At 44.6% G+C, this 22,002-nt stretch overlaps 1 protein-coding gene across 1 annotated transcript in view; it reads left to right on the forward strand.

Moving 5' to 3' along the window:
• Positions 1-22,002, forward strand: part of Cdyl (chromodomain Y like) — a 133,476-nt gene that overhangs the window by 53,862 nt on the left and 57,612 nt on the right. The window contains exon 2 of the mRNA XM_013349063.2: positions 17,218-17,884. Within this exon, the coding sequence (XP_013204517.2) occupies positions 17,218-17,884 (667 nt within the window). The remainder of the gene's footprint in view (positions 1-17,217; positions 17,885-22,002) is intronic.

Genomic DNA, 22,002 nt, shown 5'->3' on the forward strand with positions numbered 1-22,002 from the left:
AAAAAAAAAGAAGCAGGCTGAGTAAGACACAAGGAGCAAGCTGGTGAGCAGCGTTCTTCATGGAGTCTGCTTGAGTTCCCATCCCGACTGACTTCAGGGTGGACTGCAAACTGCGGCAAAAGAAGCCCTTCTTCCCCAAGTTGCTTTTGGTTGTGGTGTTGATCTCAGCAAAAAAACGAACTAGACAATCCTCGCCCTAATACTGAGAATGGGAACTTCTGTTTTCCAGTGTAAAACAAGGCTGGCAAAAAGCTCAGAGAAATGGAAAAGGCTGGGCTGTTAAGTGGGAAGAGACTCAGACTGAGAAGTACTTCAGTCAAAAGCTCCCAGGCTTCCTGAGGTGCAGAGTATAGTCCACAGCGGCTGTCTCCCTGCCCCACCCTCCATCTCTTGTGTAGTACCAAGGATAGCGCAAAAATCCTCCTACCCTAGCACCACCTCCTTGCCTAACCTGCTGGCCCCTCTTGTAGATTAGGGCTCTGCCTCTTGTCCTCCTCCTCCTATCTGTGAGCATTCTAGCCAGAGGAATCTTCCTTTTTACAAAGACCACTTCTGTGCCCAGGATGGAGCCAGCCCCCTGTGTGACACATTGTCTTCAATCCCACCCCAGGCTTCTCCTCCCACCTGGCCAGCAGTCCGGGATAGCCTGCTTGTCCCTCAAGCCCTCATGTGCCTTCTTTCTTTCTTCTTCCTGTTTCTCCACTGTTAACATCACTCAGGCTTCCAGCATCTCTGGGGATTGTCTTGTCTGGCTCCCCAGGCAAAAGTGTTCCCATTCCTGGAGAGCCTGCTGAAGTGCACATTCCATATGCACACGTCTCTTGGAGTACAGTACCTTGCGTATGTGGGCCTTGACCTAGCTTTGCTGCAGGCCTTTCTGTTACACAGGTGCAGATTGCTTGCCATCAGGGTTACTGGGCCGGCCAGTGCCTGTTGCTTCCGTTCAGGGTTTAATGTCAAGTGAACATCTTACAAGGAAGCTCAGTTCATCTTCAGGACGTTCTTCAGCTCATGTTTCTGAAGAGCCAGCTCTCACAATTGACTCTTTATAGGAGACAAAATACATTGACAAAAAAAATTGACATTTAGTCATGGATTTGTTCCCAGCGGGTCAGAGTTAGAATCTGGAATTCTTCCAATACCAAAAGCTCTAGTGAGTCATTTTGGTATGTCAAGAGGCATGATCTTTGGTTATCTGATAATACTCCCTCTCCTCCTCCCCTCCTCTGTGTGTGTGTGTATTCGTCTGTTTGTCTGCCTGCATCTGCATCTGTTCCTTTAGAAGTGTACTGTACTGTGGACAAAATACTGAAATGACCCATTTCTATGATTGTGAAGTCAGGGAGCATTGTGCCTCACAGGTAAGTTTCAGCTGGATGTATTGGTTTATGAGAGGCTTAGTTCTGCCTATCCCAGGGATGTGGCCAGGGGCCCTAAATCACCCCACACCATCTTTGGGTTGGCCAGCACACGTGACCACGTACGTGCCTTAGAAGTGTACGAGCTGTTATATTAGCTGAGATACGGTCTCCCTGGTGGCTGTCAGCTAAGACTGTAACGAGAATCAGGGCTAAGGTTAGGCTCCATCAGATCCAGCTGCCCTTTGATAAGGTGTGTGTGCAAGGTACATGTCAGCTTAGTCATCAGTTGCTGCAGTTCTAGACCTGTCTGTCTGTCCACAGCTGTGCCTGTCCACAGAGAGTGACCATAGGATTTCATAATGATTGTCTAGGTCAAATGGTGGCTTATGGGAATTGACACATATGTCGTAGAATCTTGATGAAAGCTCAGTGCTGATTGGTCCTCTTTAGCAACCCTGTTTGTATTAGCAGTTTTAACCTGTTTAAGCCATGAGAGCCCTTTGTGGGATTTGCTTTATAAAAGAAGAAAGTGAGGAGGGGGCAGACTTTCAACATAGAAGCTGAATTGTAAATGTTCCCAGCACCACTATAAGTACACATCCGTGTCCTGAAGGGTCCACAGGCACCAGCCTTCCTGTGCAGAGTGTTCTGCTCTGGTTCTTCTGTGAAAGGCATCATTAAATGACTTAATAGCACTTAAGGGTCTGTACCTACAGTTGGACAGGTAATTCTTGGTGTATAAGTAGGAGCCAAGTTTTGAACCTTGTCTTTATCATGGGCATGCCGTGTTTGATGTCCATACATGGTGCTTAGGTTTGTTTTCTGTTTGTTGCTAAGAAGGACAAATGAGACCTGGCTGTAGCTGTATGCTCAACCTCTAGCCGTCAGGGAGGCTTGATTGAATTTCTGGTATATTAATTAAACTACTGAGGTTTTCCCGATATTGTTCAAGTGCTATAGGGAGCCTGTCTTAGGGTTTCTGTTGTGGTCAAGAGACAACATGGCCACGGCAACTTTAACAAAGGAAAACTTCCTAATGACAATTCAGAGGTTCAGTCCCTCATCATTATGACTGGACATGGTGGCATGCAAGCAGACATGCTGGAGAAGGAGCTGAAAATTCTACATCTTTGATTCACAGGCAACAGGAAGTGAACTGAGACAATAGGTGTGGCTTGAGCATATACTAGACCTCAAAGCCCACCCTCACAGTGATATACTTCCTCCAACACCACCTCCGTAGGCCACTCCCTCTGAGCTTATTATAGAGGGCTCTTACCAGCTCAGCAAACATGCCACCTTTGTGGTCCCAGTACAGGTGTGTAAAGCACTTTAGCATCTAACAGTGAGCTCATCACACAGGCAAAGAAGGCAGTAAACAGGATGGCATGTGTGTGAGGTGTCCCTCAGTGCTCAGGAGAAAAGATGGAAGGGACCTGAAGGGCCAGAATAATGTCTTGGGTGATGTCTAACTCCTACTACAAACCAAAGGCCTTCAGAACAGGGTAGGTTGCCTGAGTCTCCTAAGCAGTGGCTCCTGGGGAAACCTTTCTTTCTCTCAATGTCACCTGTTTGCTGGTCCCTTTTCTCTATGCCGGTAGACTCTCTTGTTGGACTGTAGAGTTTTTTCTCTTTGCTTTCTGCTCTCGAAGTGTCCTACAGAGCGGGGCCTAGTGGTGCACTTGGGAGGGAGAGGCAGGAGGTACAGGAATTCGAGGCCAGCCTTGGCTGCGTAGTTTGAAGTTTGCCTGGGCTACCTGACCAGGTAAAGCTTGTCCTGAGGCCGCATCGGCTTTACAGGGAATTGCCCCACATTGATGCTTCTCTTGAACTCTCCAAAGTTCCTTGTTTCCCATCATCCCCAGCTAGGAGAGAGCGCCCTCTGCCTAAGGAGCGCGATTCAGAGACGAGGTTCTGCCGTTCAGTCTCCAGTTTTTCTACCTCACAAATCATCTCCTGCCGCTTGTTCTTCCCGTGTTTTTTGCACTAGCTCCGGGCCCTTTTCTTCCTCACAGTTCCCTCGCCCTTCAAATTGAGTTTATTTCTGAAGACAAAGGTTCCACATAGAAGCCTCATTGATATGCTTTCTCTTATCTATTATCTCTAAGTATTCTTGTCCAAGTAAGTATTTTATCCCTCCTTCCTCCTGTAAGTGAAAATAGCTCTGTATTTAAGCAATACAGTTGTACTTAGAAAAAAGAAATCAAACTGCTATAATTTGAATTGCTCGAGGCTGTGGAAACACTCCTATGAGGTCTAAGCGGACCTAAGCCCATTTTCTTAGTCATTCTTCCATGTGATCTCCTTCCTATGCAGTAGCGGGGACCATAAATGCAGCTATTTGCCTGAAGCACATCTGGTCCCCAAGCATTTTAGTAAAGGGTGTTCACCTTGTACCAGTGTTGCCTGGTTACACAGATGAACAACCCAGACTCTGTGGAGCCCTGTCAGAGTCAGGCAGGCGTGAACTCAGGTGATGGCTAGCCCTCCTGCTCCCCAACCTCATCACACACAGTTTTATTACCTGCCTTTGTCTTTTGTTTTCCAACTCCAGCATATGCCATAGTTCTTCGTGTGTATAATAGGATTGAAGGCTGTAGATACAGAAGAGAGTGACTTTCATGTTAGACTTGACTCCTTTGTCAGAGACCTTAGCCTCCCTGTACCTGACTTCCTCTGTAGAAAGGGAAAGACAGATAAGATTCGTCACCGAGGGTTTTGCAGGAATTAAATGAGTTAAGGCATAAAGAACTCAAAACAGTGACTGCCAAGTAAGCTCTCAAAAATGTTAATCATCTGTGTTAAATGTCAGGTACCTGCTGTGTCCTTTGTTCGTGACTGATTCACTTAGTGCTGGAATCAGACTTGTGCACATTTTCCACCCTGTAAGGTTTTTCTGTTGGGTTGAAGCTGGCATACCTAGTAAGTTTTCTGGAATAGTTCTTATTCTGTCAGGTTTGCAGTGAAACACGTGACTTCTGTGTTCTGTGGACAAATCTATCCTTTGATTACAACAGTGGGGATTTTAGTTCAAGGGGAGCTCCTGTTTGTGAGCTGTGTGTGTCTCCTTGGTCTCTTTTCCTCAGCAGTAGTCACTACATACACATCACTTCTACTTGCTCCTAGCTTTAGCAAGCAGAATCCTGTGCCCGGTTTGTTGTTTGATGTAGGCTTTTGTTCAATCAAAGATGTAGCTTTTCAGATGGGGAAATGTCTGTGTTTTTCCTTAGCAGACCGCTAGTTGGTCCCGGGAACTTTATACTACACATTTTCAAGTCTTGGTTGAAGGTGGCTACTCTCTGCAGCCATTTCCGTAAAAGAATATCTTTACCGTGAGCTTTGACATTAGATAATTATGTATACATTACAGGTTATATTTAACAGGGACATTTTTGTCAATCTCGGGTGCTAGTGGGTCAAGGAGCATCTGGTAGGTGCCCCTTTGTGTCACCCGTACAGTGTCCTTGCATGGTTGGGCTTATGGTTTGACTTTTATCGACACAACTCTCATAAGATCAGGCGTATGTTTTCGGCTTTTTTGAATTGTGACTTGGGTGTTGCATTCCACACGTATATGCTTAAGGTTATCATTACTGCTTGCCAACCACACCCTCTGCACGCCATCCGCCCACCAACCCTGTCTTGGAGTTTAATCCGTTAGTGACCATGATGGTGTAACAACCACTGTGTTAGCATTTGGGTGGTAATTCTCTGAGTAGGAGTTTAGTACCGGTAAGAACAATATAGAAGGTGATACTAATTAGAGATCACTTATTTCTCTCATGCAGGAAGGGTTAGAGATGTAACACAGTCAATGTCAGTGAGCAGTATAGTACTGAGAACAAGTTATTGGAGACACAAAGTGCTTTTTCTAGCCATGTATATTTATGATTTGTTTGGCGACACCTAGGATAGCCACATGGTCCTGAAAGACAACAAAGTACAGCCTGTGGTGGCCCATAGCATAGATAAAGGTGTAGTTGTGTAAATAGCTAGGATGGAGGAGATACAGCCTTGGCCAGGTTTGCACTCTGCTCCCGTCAGATCTTGTGAGGTGTGATACCCACCTTTCTGTGGAAGAAAAGGAAACAACACAGTAATGATCCACCTTTAGAAGCTTAGAACATATCAGGTGTGGTGGCCCAAACACTTAGAACGCTGAGGTCAGGGGATCAAGAGGTCTAAGACAGATTGGGCATCTTAGAAAGTTGCTGCATCTCCCAATACAGCATTATGATGTCTGAGGATCTGTTCCCATAGTAAAGCTGTCACTATGTCAACCGTGTGAAGGTGTGTTATCTTTATGAGGTTGCTCTTTCGTGGAGTGAATTAGAGGGTACCCCTTGGAAACTCCCCTCACCCTAGTTCTCTTCCAGCCAATGCCTTTAATACAGTTGGATAAAAATGATTTGTCTCTGTGCAGTTTTACTCGGTATACCTTGAATTCCTTGGTTGCATGGATCTGATTTTGGCAAGGTTGTAAAGATCCTAAAAAAACAACAACAACAAAAAAAAAACTTACAGCACAAAATATGCATTCTCTATTAAGTCATGGTTGCCCATTCATGTACATGGATAGCCCTGATCATGAATTTAAAGAGTTTCCCAACCCCACTCTCTAGGATCTAGAAATAAGATAGCTGTCAAGAGTATTGGTTCCCTTTTCTTGAGTTACTGTGGATTCCTTTGTGGGCACTGGCTTTACTTAGTTTGTGTGGACGAACAGGACTCTCCAGGATGCAAGCTCAGAGGTCCTCCGCCTGGCATCCAGCCTGAAGAATTTAGCTCTGAAAGATGGTGTGAGTTCTGCTGTTTTGTTTTGGTCTAGGAGGTCAGTGGGCTGTCTGTCTGGTTTGAAGCTATGAATGGGCTTTAAGTCTGTGAACAAGATACCAGCTGGTAACAACTGACTCCTCCAGATTTTATTTTCTAAAGAAAGTCATCCTTGCCTGCACTTAGAACCCTTAGTGTTAGGTGAAACAGCATTTTACAGCTGCCTTATGAAATAGCTCTACACATGATCTAACAAGGAAACAAATTGAACTCACACTTGTAACTTTGAGGAAGATTGTTTAACTAATGTAATGCCTGCTGTGGATAACAGTGTGAGCTATGTCTGTGATGATAGATAAAACATCATGATCGCTCTTTAATTTGTTCATCTTTGGTTTGTAACTCCAAAGCCATTTTCCTTATAAACAGCCTAAAGAGGTGGCATTTACTCTCAGGCTTGTGTAGGACAAGGTCTCATTAGTTTACTTTGGTTCTGAAGACCTGGCAGTTCCTTCCTGGCTACTCTGGCTTGAGTCAAGCAAGACATGCCTTTGCAGGTGGAACATCTCCCGCCCCACTTTATGGTTAAATAGAAAGGTAGTACGCAGCTTCTTGTTCTTTGGAGCAAAAATGAGGTCCTTTTATGCTCAAACACAGGAATTCTTGTGGAGTTCCCAGCTCACCAGGAGGCATCCTTTTCTGTTGCTGTTACAAAGTACCCCACAAAAGCAACTTAGTGATAAAAGGACTTTATTGTGGCTCAGTCTTAGGATGCAGGGACATCAAGATAGTGGGTGCTGGAAGCAACTATTCACATTGTATCCATAGTAGAAGCAAAGAACAGTGAATGTTTGTGCTCAGTTCACTTCCTTTTTCCTACAGTTGAGGATCAGCCCAGGGAATGTTGCCACCCACAGTAGGCAGATCTTCCCACATCAGCAAACCTAACAAAGATACTCAGCCACAAACATACCCTGAGGCCCACTTCCTAGATCATTATCAATCTCATCAACTTGACAATTGAGATTAACTGTCACAAACGTTTTAGAAGATTTAAGGACAACCATTTAAAAGCATGCAAATTATGAAGAGGGAGAAAAAAATACAAAAAACAGTAGTAAATAGAATGAAATCATCAAAATAAATGCAGATAACTTAAAATCACGATAATTATTGCCAGAGTATCAGAAACATAAAATAGAATTTTAAAGGTAAAAAGACAAAAGGTGCTCATTGTTTAGTGGGCATAAGCACACTTCTTCATGAAGATAAGGTTACTTTTAAATTAGTTTGTCTCTGACAGCATTGCTTCAAATACATCAAGCAAATTTGTCAAAAGTTCAATTCTATAGCTTGAACGGGTAGGTTTTCAAGAAGTCCTCCCCTCTCTTTTTTTCTTTTCCTTCCCTCCTCCTCCACCCCATCCCTCATTTTCTCTTTCCTGAGATGGGATCTCCCTTTGTAGCCCTGGCTGGCCTTGAACTCACGGAGAAACACGCACCTCTTCCTCCTTAGTGCTGGAATTAAAGGTATATGGCACCATACCTGACAAATGCATTCTTAATTTGTCGTTGTAATAAGTCACAAAGCAGCAAACACCAAGAAAGACTAAAATCATGCTATGTTCTGTGGTTGGTAGTTTCTAATTAGAAGCTGAATGTTTAATTAAGCATTTTGGAAATTTGAACTCATTTTGTGAGCTGTTGAGGAACTCACAGGGAAATTAAGAGAACACCTAGAACCAAATCATTGTTAGCCTTGTGTTTGAATTGCAGATTACAGAAAAACATCAGGAAAGCCAAAGAAAAAAAGGATGCTAAAAATAAGAACAGAAAATAATAATAGAAAGTAAAAGCATGGATTCAGTTGAGAAGATACAAACTAAAACTTGCTAGGTTGGGCTAAACATTGGGAATGAAAAGGAGTTTGTGCCTGTCTCTATCAAAGTGAACATGTCAGTGCTTGCCTTTAAGAGGAAGGAGAGCGTCCTGGAGCCAGCTGATGGGCAGGCCCCCTCACACCTGCACACCAGTACTCCAGACCCACAGAGTTCACTGATACTTTCTCCTCATTCAAAAGAGTGGATCACCCAGATTTCACCTTGCTTTGATTTCTCTTCCATTTTCAGATGAGTACAAAATTTGTATCACAACCAGAACAGTAAATGGACTCTTTCACACCGCCACACACAGTCATCTCATGCTCACAATTGCATATTTTGTCATTTTTATTTCATCTGTGATCTCTTAGCTTTTCTCGGTAGTTTAATTTGTTGTTTGGTGTGCGTTTTAAAGCAGAATCTGTTCTTCAGATGGTTTTTATCTTACAGTAGAACTGTGTTTGACTAACTTGCAGCTTCCACCCCTGGGTACTACCAAGCTCTGTAAAGGTGCAGTGGAGAGTCAGCCATTAGCCTTCCTGCTTGCTTGCCCTGCCACCTGGTTAGCTGGAAGCCATTGCTCTCCACCACGACAAAACAAAACCTGGTGAGAACAGCGGAAGAATGGTTCTGCCAAATTCACACATTTAAAGAGAGCAAGATGGAATGAGTGACAGTGGAAAACCAAGAGAGTGGCACCCTCCAAACCAAGGGGCTTCAAGTGGGGACAATTAAAAATACCAGACCACATTAGAACTGGAAGGGCAGGACTTCACGTATACAGAGGAGTATGTTGGCAAATGCTTTCTACTGAGTTTTGGGGGAAAATGGAGTCTTCAACTGAGTGAGTACATAGAGCAGATCTTTGAGCCCAATAGAGGCAACATCACAGAAGTCGGCCTTGTGATGCTGATGCTGGGGGGTGTTTTTGCTTCCTTGCCATTGTCTGAAACATTTGTGCAGAAGTTGCGGAAATTTGATTTCTGCCGGAGTAGTTGTTCTCTTCTCAATGGCCTTGTTGGTTTTGGGTCTTCTGTGTTTCTGCAGTGTCCACTTGTGTTTTGAGGACTGTAGAACAACCTCGCTACATTTCACACGGGAGTGAGTTTTATTTCTCTGATGGATGTGCTTGTTTCTGTCAGCAGAAGATTGGGATTTTAACAACAAAGTAGCAGCTTATAATTGATGAGAATATTTTTAATTAAACCCAACAGGTGAGATCTACAAGATTTCTTTTGTGAGGCGCCTGCCTTCTGTCTGGTGTAATCTGTACTTGGTTTAGTTTGGGTGTGCTTGGAGATTTGTAGTATCGTCTTGACTGGTTTTTGTTTATTTGTTGTTTTGTTTTTTTTTTTAATTGCTGTAAAATACATGGCTGAAGCAATTTAGAGGAGATTTATTGGGCTCACCGTTTAATAGAACACAGTCAGTCGTGGCAAGGAGGTGAAGTTGGGAGCTACTTCCTATTGTGGCCCAGGGAGCCTGCTTACACTCTGCAGTTCAGGAAGTGGGGGCTCAGGTATCAGCCTCAAAGCTGACTCTCTGAGCTAGCAGTTGGTTCAGACACATGAGTCTCTGCCCAGATGTCTAAGTCATTATGGGCCTGGATGTTTCTCTTGTAAAACATGAGGTTTAAAGGTGAATATTTTGTTAAGAGTTTAACAAAATTTAAGAAAATTAACAAAGTTTAAGAAAATTCAGATAAACTGTAGCTCCTAGCTTTTCTGTGGTCTTATGAAAATAGAACTAAACAGAAAATTCCCAGCCTCAGAATTCCTGCTTGTCTATTTTTAGCCCCCCCACAGTTCCATCTTTGTCTCCGGGATTGATAAAGCCAGGCTGTACAGCATAGTACCAGCCATTCGGTTTCACAACAGGAATTTCTTTATATGACTTCTCCAAGCTCCCCATTTAGTGTGTTGGGCCTGTGTGGCCCGTGAGAAATAGCAAATGCTTTATTCTGCTCGGAGGCATCTGACGAGGAATACAGTTGTGAAATGAGTTTGCATCATTGTCTCACAGTCGTGACACTATGTGGAGAAGTTCTGTGTCACCCCGTGTGCACAGTGCACACACACAGATTTGATTTAGCTGTATTCTGTCAAGCATACAGCAGCAAGTACGTGTATTTGCACCATTCTACATGTATCCAGAACAGAAACCCCATGGAAAAGTAGCTTATTGGCAACTTCTTTTCAGCAGCATTGCCATTAATTTTTTTAAAATTCATTTAAATTTAGGTAGATCTCTTAAGAAAAAAAATTAATGGGGGTGGCAAGATAGCTTAGTGGGTAAACTCTCTTGCTGCCAACTTTTAAGCCCCAAGTTTGAGGTTTTTTTTTTTTTTTTGGTTTTTTTTTTTTTTTTTTTTTTTTGTTTTTTCGAGACAGGGTTTCTCTGTGGCTTTGGAGCCTGTCCTGGCACTAGCTCTTTGAGTTTGTTTTTTAAGATGTAATCTAGCAACTGTGAGAACTTTAGCAAGGAAGATCCATTTCACCTTTCTATTCATAGAGAATTCCTGATCTTATTGAAGCGTGTGCTCATCCCCTCTTATGTCTGTTCCGAGTGTCTTTCTACTGCTGTGCATCGAGCATCTGCATGGCAGGGGGAGAAGTGTGATTACTACAGCACTGTGATGTGCAGTTTTCGGGTGGATGGAAATATGCTAATTTTTCTCTTTTTTTCCTATGTTTTGAAAGCTAGCTTAATATTTAACCCATTGGAAATATGGCTATTAAACTCCTGTTTTAATCCTGCTGACTCGCTTTAAGAGTAAACTGAGTGTATATGATAGTGCAGAATTCTGTTATCAAAGGAAGTAGCAGATGAGGGGCGTCATGCTGTGCTTGTAAGAGCCAGTCTGAGAGCACAGACACGGGATGCAGCAGCACAGCCAGTTGTTCCTCTCACCTGCTCACTCACGCTACTGATCCCCCACCTGTCTGAGTCTGTGTGCACCCCTCCAGTTACTTCCTTAGCTGAGTCCCCCCCCCCACCGTGCACACGCTCGCATGCACACAATTACACACACACACACACACACACCAAGAAGGCTGCCTTACTGCCTTCCATGCTCGCTGTAAGACTGCAGCGCTCTGTGAAACATGCATCTCAGGCAGCCTTCACAGAGATGTTCTCACACACCCTGGTGAGCCTTACGCTGGGTGAGATTAAGTGGTATTCATGCTCACTGGTGGTTTGCTTTCTTTTATAAATTGCTTAGAATTTGTCCCACACTCAGTTTGTAGCATTGGCCTTACTGATTTGGAACATACAATCATGCAGTGTGAATTACCCTGTGCTCGGCGTCTCCACATGTTCACTTTTGGCTTTGGGATCAGCAGAGTTCTCCATCTCCACCACGTGGGCCTTCACAACTATTATGCTGGCTTCCTCGTGGGAAGCCCTGTTGCATAGCTATGGGCTGTTGTGCACCCAACAGCCATTTTAAATGTGTTGGCCAGAAACTCTTCTCATACCAAGGAGCACGTGGTGATCTTCTGTTGTGTAGTTAATTATGTCAGATACAGCTGAAAATGCATAGATCTTAGATGGATAGAGTGTAATAGATGTAGGCATTTGTATAGCTACCATCTGCTCGGCACAGAGACTGTTTTCACCCATAAAATTCACTCTTGCCCCTTTTATCACCTCTGCCACACACATGCTTTGTCCATATTCTTTGTTCATCCCAATCCTGTCATGTAACATTTCACTGCTGAACTTTCAAGTCTTTGTTTCATGTTTGCCACACGAGTTAGTAGTAGTTTTTTGCTCTAACACACGCCTACAGTGAAGGCAGGCAAGCATATCATGGTAGGCAGCAGGTCATGGAGGGAGCTGCTTACCTCAAGGCATCCTGGAAGCAGAGATAAGAGCAGGCTGGGGTTCCCAATGTCCCCTTCAAGGACACACTTGCAGTGATTTAATCCTACCAGCTAGTGTTCACCTTATACAGTTGCTACCACCTCCCTCTAGCAGGAGACCAAGCCTGCAAACATGTTAAGGGGCACAGTTGTTAAACCAAGTGTGACTTTGGAGTATAGGGGCGTCTTTGAACACCCTGAAACCACAAGCATGTGAATTTGTTGGAATGACTTACAGACTGCAGTCCAACTAATCCAACAATGGCTAGCAATAGCTGTGAATGGATAGTCCAAGAATCTAATAGTTGCTCAGTCCTATGAGGCTGGATATCTCACCCACTCTTCTGTGTACACTGGAGTCCAGTGCCAGTGAAGGAATGGATTTTCTGGCAAGCAGGAAAATAGTAAAACTTTCCTTCTTCCATGTTCTTGTATAGTCTTCCAGCAAAAGGTATAGCCGAGATTAAAGGTGTGTCTTCTTGCGTCGAGATTTGGATCAAAGGTGTGGCCTCTATTTCTGGATTGTAGTTCGTTCCAGATACTGTCAAGTTGACAAGAAGGAATAGCCACCCCATCCATTGAGTACAAATGGAACATGGCTGTTCTGCTCTTGGGCAAAAGGCGAGAATGCTCACAGTTCTCTTCTGGGAACACATTGCATTTGCATTTGGCCTCTACAGTTCTGCTGCTTAGAAAACCACAGGTGGCAAATGAAAGCCACCCTTCTTTCAGCTTGTAGAATTGTCCAGGACCGCTCATGAATGCCCAGGTCAGGACCAAGGTGCTCTGGGCCTCAGTGTTGAAGAGACTGGCAGAACAGCCAAGTGGTTTCGCTTCTGCCCCACTACACAGAACTGACCGTGGAGACCTGGAAATACCCTCCATTTGCAGATAGCAGTTAGTCACCCCAGAGAAAGTATGGTGCTACCTGGCTAGTCAGGTGGACAGCCGGAGAAGTGGACTGCTTCCAGACAGGCCCTTCAAAAAAAAAGGGACAAGCTTCCCTAATTTGAACTGAACCATTTATCCTAAACATAAGCTGTACAACAGATCCAGGTCCTGAGATGGCGGCTTTTTGCTTCAGGGTTATGCAAGTGTATGTCCTGTGTGGCTCCACAGGGAGGGCATTTTTCAAACTTAGGCCTGCCCAGCACCATACACACGTCACCCATGTATCTTTGTTTGGATTATCGTCACAGTTTCTTCCTCTGTAATGAGCCAGGGCTGTCGGTGAGTTGCTGGCTGGTTTTAGGGGCCCTGGGACACAGTAGTACTCAGAAATGTGCCTCGGGTTTGAAGGGGTTAATAAGTTGGTTGGTCTTCCTCCTTCTGTGATGGGTCCTGTCTGCCACCTACCTAGATTTTTGCTTTCCTTTCAACCCAGATTTGTCCAAGTCTTGTCAGCTACAGCATGATGTGGCGTGCTTCTCTGTTCCAAGACTCTGACCCCTGCTTTCTTTGGGGGGTTTCTTTGTAGTATCTTCAGATAGTTGTGTTTAAATTCTTCCTCGTTTCAGTTGTGGAACGCTCTGTTTTTGTAATATAGATGCTCCCCTTCTGATGGGATTATCTCTCAGTAAACCTGTTGGAATTTGGAATTTCCAAAAAATGTGTTTCACATAGAACGCTAGAAGCACTCAGCAGCTCCTCACCCCTTAGAGAGCCAGCTGTTTCCCCTGGTGACAGACGCTGCAGCTGTGTACCACAGCAGGGTCCAGCTGTGTTCCCACTAGCCTACAAAGTCAGGATTCCAAGTTTGAAGTACAGTTTCTATGGGATCTATGTTACTTTCATGCCGGGATAAAGCCGGAAAGTGTCAGACCGTTACACAGAAACTATCCTAAAAACGTGAGGCAACTTTTCTTCTTCACAGTCATGGTAGCTTTTTTCATTAACTGCTATGTCGTCTTTGTCTTTTGCATCTTTTAGGTTACCAAAGTTCTTTTTCTATAAGCAGGGTTTTAGTATGCTAGTCTCTCCACTTGGCACTGTTTGTGGCTTCATACTGGTCCAAAGGATCTCTCATATTCCTGGTAAACGTGCTGCTCTGGGGATGGTGTGGACAGTGATCTGATGTGTCAGATTTCTGCTGTCTTGACTTTGCAACTGTCAGTGGCATTTTGCATGCCTTGGGCTGTTTTTTGTTAAACTGCAGCAGGAATGGAGTTGGCTTCTTTGCTTGCATCCCTGCTGAGCCTTTCTGCTAAGTGTTCCATTCTGTCTTCTGCGGCCCTGAGAACCTCGGTTTACATTGCTGGACTTGGGCACTCCAGATTGCGGTCCAAAAGAGGTGGCTTGGCAATTAATTCCACTACTTTACAAGTCATCAGCAGGGGGCTGGGATATTCCACAAGGTTGGATTTTACTTGTCTCACATTTTGGCTTTTTACTTTTAGAAGAAAATCATAGCTCAAAGAATTTGAGTTAATTTACTGTACAGACAAATAAGAGCATAGGGTTTGAATTTCATGTGTGACTCTGGGTGACATTATTAAGGAAAGTGATTTGGGTGGGATTTTCCTGCCTTTTTCCTTCCCTGAGTTGTGGCTTTCATCATCTTAAAGCTTTTCTGTGGGTGTACCTGCACGTCAGCGCCTTCCACAGAGAATACCTTGTATGAAATTCTTGGCATTGACCTCATGTCACTAGGGCCATCCTTTATCCATACCACGAGGAGGGCACGTCCTAAGAGTTACCTAGGATGTAGAAGAAAGAAGGGTCTGTGCGTTTTCTCCCTCGCCACTGTGAAAGGACTCATGAAATAGTTGTAGGTTTACTGTTCAACACGTTGTTGATGTAAGTGATACTCTTTACAGATATTTCTTGTCAGCTGCTTAGATACAGAGTCAAGGCCTGTTTCCTCTGTCAAAGGAGACAATGTCCCCTAGTGGGGGCAGGAACACACTCAGGTCTCCAATTGTGTGAAGTTTGTGTTTGTGCGCAGTCTATAAAGTGTCCTTGTAACTCCACCTCTCCAACCCCAGGTTGTCTCCTAGTCACTATGTTGTGTCAATTTGCATGCTGAGTCCACCACAAGATTTAGTTGCCCGTCTGACCTGAGTGTTGAATTGCTCCCCCACAGTCTGAGGGGCTAGCAGCTCCAGATTATGGTGGGCTCAAACAATGGGTTTTATATTTTAAATAACCTAATAAGGTAAAGAATTACAGCACAGGAAATGACAAGGCTCTCTGTTTTTAGCTCTTTTAGACATCACTGATTTTGATTCTGCTTCCTTGCCCCTGAGAAGAGTTGAGTGGTTGGGAGAGCATATAGCCCTGGAACTTAAAACTTCTGCTCTTTAGCAGTGCCTATAAAGTACCCACTAGCTTAGTATTACCTTCTTTTGGCATCTCTGAACAATTCGGTCCTGAGCATCTGAGAAGTCCACCTATGTATCCAGGTAACTGCTGACACTGGTTCCCATACTGCCTCTCCTTTGGCAAAAAAGGGGGGTGGCAAGGTCCTCGGGCCCAGAGGAGAAAAGCCAGCATTCAGAATAAAGGAGGGAAAGACCATTCTGTGGCCCCATGTCGTCACCTCAGCTTTAAGGACATGGAAGTGAGAAAAAGCCGGTGTTCTGGTTGAGTGCATACTTCTGAGGCGGAAATGAATTTAGGGGGACAAAACAACATAAAACATAGTTTCCCTTTAAGGCACAATCTCTTTCCCATGCACCTTTAAAACTTTTAAACCACAGCTGCCATGAAATTGATTTTTGTGGCATTTTTCCAGAAATGTACCTTTTACTTGCACTGCAAGGCTTGCATATGTGAGCTCTCCTTTCTGTTACTGTCTATGTGGACCAGCTCATGCCTTCCTGACAGCAGTTCTTTACTCACGAGATCTGTTGGTGTGAAATCTTCCTCCCATGCAGACAAGTCTTTCTGTTCTTAATCCTCCTCACATAGAAGCAATAGTGAATGTTTAAATTGTGGCTTTTCTACAGCTAAGGGGCTTTAATTCTATGTCTTATTGATATGTTGGAGGATGTATCTTTTTTAAAATGAATATCTTTTAGAGCTATGTACACTTGTACGTTTGGTTGCGATCTACTTTGGAGTGTTAGAGAACTTGGTGTGCACTGGCTCTTCTAACCTGTAACTTTGAAAGAAACACACTCATGTTTGGAGACTTGATGAGCTTAGACCTTTGTGGCCTTAATTAAAGAACTGTTAGCTGATAAGAGCTTTTGCCTGCCAGGCATGGCATGAAATCACACCTGACCACCTTGGAGCAGTCTAGTGGCTTTTACATTATGTATGGATGTCGCAGTAGATTATGGGTATTTCTGCAGTAACATGTGGGCATTAATGTCAAATGTTTTCCTTCATCTGAATTGTAAGTCTGCCTTTTACACTCAGAATGTCACGGTCACAGAGTACATTACAATACTAGATGCATACAAAACAAGGGCTGTATGTAAATTTGGTGCACAACGGATCAGTCATCACTAAATGATCAACATCACCTTCTTTTAAAGATGTTAGCATAAAAATTAAAACCAAGATTGAGAGAAAATCGCCTTACTATTCTAGAGCATTTCATTGAGAGAAAGGGCCTTGTCGGTGGTCGTTGAGCACCTTAAAGTCACATTTCCCAGACTCCTGTTCCTTTGGTTGAGTCAGCTGCATGCCACAGAAAGCCCTCGCTGTTCATAGCTCACTGCTTGCTGCTGCCCACCTAAGGCTGGCCAGCAGTGACTGCAGGTGGCTCCTGCGGCCCCGTTAGATCCAGCGCAAAGGCCTCTTTGACTCATAAAGAAACTAGCTACCTCGTGCACATCTGCGGATATATTTTTGGTTTTATAGTTACTAGTTTATTTCCAGTTTATACTTAAAATAAAGATACATTTCTGAAATTACCAGTAGTTCTTGTGGTTAAAACATAACTGGTGTTTTAAGACAGGGTTCTTCTGTGCAGCCCTGTCTGGCCTTGAAATGCTAACAACAATCCTGCCTTAGCCCCGAATTTTGGAAAGCTATATCAGTTCTGTTTTAGTATTGTATGTGTGGTTTTTCAGAAAAATTATTTAACTGGTATTAACATCATAGAAAATTCACATGTTAATGGGGCGCCACATAATGATTTGTGTATAGTATTCCTACATTTTTGAGTATAAAATATGAGTGTAGTTTGGGCTCATGGCAGGGACATTGACAGTCTGTTGTTGCCTTTGTGTTTTGTACTGATTGGAGCAGGAAAGGGAGGATGTTATGGCCCGGGATAGTGGTGTTTGTAGCTCTCATGCTCGTGGTGGTGATGGTGAATATTGTCTTGTTAAACTTGTAGCTTTCTCGAGTAATGAGGATTGTCTTTTAACCTTTCTCTCATATATAGGTGGAAAGGATTGTTGACAAAAGGAAAAACAAGAAAGGAAAGACAGAGTATCTGGTGCGTTGGAAAGGCTATGGCAGTGAGGACGACACGTGGGAGCCGGAGCAGCACCTGGTGAACTGTGAGGAATACATCCTTGACTTCAACCGGCGCCACAGCGAGAGACAGAAGGAGGGGAGCTTGGCCCGTGCCAACAGAGCCTCCCCCAGCAACGCCCGGAAACAGATCTCCAGGTCCACTCACAGCAACCTCTCCAAGACCACCCCCAAAGCACTTGTGGTAGGCAAAGAACATGAGTCCAAAAACAGCCAGCTGTTGGCTACCAGCCAGAAGTTCAGGAAAAACACAGCCCCATCTCTTGCAAATCGCAAGAACATGGACCTTGCCAAGTCAGGGATCAAGATTCTCGTGCCTAAGAGCCCTGTGAAGGGCAGGACCTCGGTGGACGGCTTTCAGGGGGAGAGCCCTGAGAAGCTGGACCCTGTGGAGCAGGGTCCCGAGGACACCATAGCACCAGAGGTGACTGCAGAGAAGCCCATTGGAGCTTTGCTGGGTCCTGGTGCAGAACGAGCCAGGATGGGGAGCCGACCCCGAATACATCCACTAGTGCCTCAGGTTTCTGGCCCCGTGACTGCTGCCATGGCCACGGGCTTAGCTGTTAATGGAAAAGGTGAGTGTCTAGGTGGGCTGTGGTAGGCTGTGCTCACATGCTGGCCAGTGACCTAGAGAGCATGTGTCCTTCTCCTAAAGAGTTCATCTCTCATTCTCTGGGGAGGGGAGGCACATTCACACAGCTGTTTCCCAGGCCTTTAGGAAATCATGATGACTTCTTTCCTCAAAGCCTTTGGCCTTCATCTCAAGTCAGCACTAGCTCTCCCTTTGTCACCACAGATGTGTGCAGGGTCTCCCCCTAAACTGCCTACGCTTGGTTTTGCTTTTTTGTTTTCTTTTGCTTTTGTAGCAAACTTTATGAAGTTACCCGCCTTCCTACATCTCTTACACACAGCTCTGTTAAGGATCTGCCTGTGGTCTCTCATGGGACCAGCATGCTCTCTGTTTGCCCACGTGAATCACCAGAAATGCTTCCAGTGAGGGTGTCTTCAGGAGTTTGGCCTGTTTCTTGATGTACATCTGGTCAGATCCTATCACATTTTGTTTGGAAGGGGAGCTCTCTCTCTGCACGGTACCAGTCTGTTAGCCTCTATCTCCTTGCTTCCACGCAGCCATGACCTTCCCATTTCCTAAGTCAGCCTTCCAGGGGCTCCTGCCCCTCACTAATCCACACCTTAATGGCTGCCTGTTTTTGACCCCCAACTGGCCATTCTGGTCTTTAAAGTCTTAATCCTGTCTTCTTCTTGCCCCAACTTGCTCAGAGTCGATCGTGTATAAGGGACTGCTAATGAAGTCCAGAGCCTCAGGCGTGCCTTGCAGGCGCTGAAGTATTGAGTCCCAGTCACTCTGCCGAAGCTATTCGTAGCTCTCCTGCCTCTTGGCGCCTGTCCATCTCACATAACTGGATAGAGTGGTACCCTCAGACCAAGCTAGTGAGTCTTCTCAGCAAGTAGCAAGAACACTTCTGATACCCCTGGACCACTGTTCCACCTGTGCAGGCACCATGACGGCATACCCTGGCCTGTCTTTATTCATCTGCCTCCTGAACTCCACTTGAATTGCAGGCTGTACTCCTGGGCCCCCTTTTAGCCTTCTTACAGTGGTCGCTGTGTGTGCACCCAACTCAGTCTCATAGACTAATATACCACGCTGGTGTGGGATTGCTGGGGGCGGGGGGAGGGGAGGAGCTGCTTAGCTCCTCAGGTAAGAATCTCATGAGCATTGCTGTCAATCCTGTCATGGTATATGCAGCAAGTTTTCCTCTTGGTTTTAGCCCTTGTATGGTACCTCAGCAGGCTATTAACTAAAATTTGTTGTCTTGCCAACGTTTTCCAGATACATATTAGACCCAAGGTCCTGCTCTCCTGGCTGCAAATCAAACTCATATGGGATGAGTGCTCATTTATGATTATGATGACGTTCCATAGCCGGGAAAATCATAGACATTTAGTGGTGGAGGAGATTATTAATTACCTGCTTCTGAGCTCTGTTTCCCATGTAGGGAATTCAGATCCAGAGAAAGTGAAGGTTCATAGAAAGAGCCGTAGACGCAGAAGTAACCAAAACAAACGTCTCAGGTCATCTCCTGTGTTATCCCCAGAGTGTCTCTATTAGTCAGGGGGCATCTGTTGTGTACTGATGACTTCAGGCCAGCCACTGTGCTCAGTTCTGGACTAGGACAATGGCTGGCAAAGTGACAGCTTTGGAGGCCGACCCCACTCACCTCGTGGTTTTATATGGCATGCAAGCTAAGAGTGGGCTTCACTTTTCCTATGACATAGAAACCAAAACACGTGAAAATGTAAGAGTGATGTATGTCTGTACGTAAAGTCTGTCCGGAACACAGTTGTGTTCATCTATGTATGGACTATCCATGGTTGTGTCTGCTGTAGGAGTAGAGCTGAGTCCCCATAGGGCCATGTGCCGTAAAGTTTGCTGGCCCCTACAAAAAAATTTTTTCTTAAAAATCCAGTTTATTGCTATTTTATATATGTGTTTGTCTGCTTGTCTATATGGCTATCATATGCATACAGGGGCCCACACAGGCTAGAAAGGGTGTCTGGACCCATGGATCTGGAATCACACAGTTGTAAGCCACCCAATGTGGGTGCTGGGAATCGCACGGCCCTCTGGAAGAGCAGCAAGTGCTTTTACCCACGGAGTCACCCTCCAGCTCGCCAGTCAATCAGCTGTTTGCACACACTTCCACTTGAGCACCTCCTTTCATTTTAGTCTTTCTGGTTTTACTCTGTAGCACTCCATGCCCCTGAACTTATTATGTAGCCCAGGCTAGCCTCAAGTTCACAGCAATCCTCCTCCCTCAGCCTCTCAGGATTATGGACATGTTCCACTATACCCTGCTCAATGCCCCTTCTTTTCAGGTACACGTTTCCTTGTGGTCCCAAGCATTACTGCTGGGTGCTGGTATTCTGACTGCATCGCCCCTGTGTCTTTAGCCCTAAGGGACTAAAGAGGAACTGTTAATATGGAAACATAATACTTGCCTGAAAGTAAGAGGAAAGCTAACCATGCCACAATTCCATACCCTCGGGGAGATGAATGCAGGCAAGCGAAGGCCTTCCCGTCACTCTCCTGAGACAGTGGTTGGCTTTGACTTGAATAATAGCCAGCTCTGTATGCTAACAATGATAGGGTCTATTTCTGGTTTGGGTTTTTTTTTTTTTTTTTTTGGTGGGGGGGGGATTAGTCTCCTGACAATATTGTCTCATATTTCCTACTTGTGGAATGATGGAACAATCACACATTTGAATTTGTGAGCAGAGAAAAAGTTACAGCAGTTTTTAGAAGCAATTATTTCTTTCATAAAATTAATTCACTAGGCAATTAGAGCAAGGAATGATCTCTGACCTCTTAGTGGAGGAGTAGGTAAACACCTTACCTACATTAATGAGAAGCTATAAATCTACCTTCTAAGTCCTTGTTTTCTATTTAAAATAGTTAAAAACCAAATGTGCATATGGTTATCTATACAAGTATTTGTGTATTAAAATGGCCCAAAGCCTCCCTTCTGATTCCTATACTGTAAGCTGTTTTCAGTGGTAAATACATCCCTTGAACACATGGTTAATGTTTTGAACAGAAAGATGGTTACTTTCCCAATGACTCAGTATCTGCTTACTGACATGCGTGAAGACCTGATACTATATTCCAGCACCCACCGGCCTTAAATCTCAATGCTGGGGAGGGAAAAACAAGAATCGGTGAAAGCCTTCCTCGTAAAATGAGGTTGAGGACTGGGGAGGTAGTTTATTGGTTAAAAAGAGTTTTGTAGGTTAAAATGCCTGTCACGCAAGTGTGAGAACCTGCTTTTGAATCCCCAGAACCCACATAAAAGCCAGGCACTATAGTGCAAGTGCATGATACCCAAGGACCTACAGTGTCTGTGGGCCAGCCAACCCTATATGGGCAGTGGGCAGCAAGCAGACAACAGAGGCCCTGTCTCAGACAACATGGAAGGCCAGGGCCAACATATAAGATTGTCCTCTGACCTCCACACACATGACCATGTGTCCCCCAACACACATCACACAAGCACGTGCGTGTGAGTGCGTGTGTACACCAAGTGGGCATCTGTTAGAGCCTTCTGTGTACCTTGTGTGTCCTGATGCTTCCTCTCACTTCCTCCTCACAAAAACAGCTACCTAACACGGAGACAGGTTGCAAAACTTAGAACCCAGTGAGCAAACATTTGCAGCAAGTACTTAAACCTCCCAGTATGAGCTCCCAAACCTCATAACTGACGCCCTCCAGCAGGACATGTGATGCTCAGTAGCAGATGGGGTCCTTTGTTCCTTGTGAGGAGTTTAGTGTGCTTTCAAATTCTAAAACCAATTCTAGATAAAAAAGTTAGTTATCCCCGAGAAGTCTTCAAAGTATGCAAATACAATCACTTTGCTTTAAAACTTAAAAACATGCAGGTATTTGCCAAATCAGTTATGTGTAGCTAAGACTCTTTAGAAAGAGGGTGCTTGGATATATCTCACAGGCAGAGAGCATTTGCCTTACTTGAGCAAGCCACTGACTGGGCTTGGTCCTTGCCATGCTTGTGTACATACACAGACAGAGAGGGTAATTTCATTTCCTACTTGGAGGAACATGAATGGAGGGCTTTTTTTTTTGAAAAGCATATATTGTATCACTATTTCATCTAGTTTG

This window comes from Microtus ochrogaster, chromosome 16 (genome assembly GCF_000317375.1).
Source record: "Microtus ochrogaster isolate Prairie Vole_2 chromosome 16, MicOch1.0, whole genome shotgun sequence".
NCBI classification, from domain to species: domain Eukaryota; kingdom Metazoa; phylum Chordata; class Mammalia; order Rodentia; family Cricetidae; genus Microtus; species Microtus ochrogaster.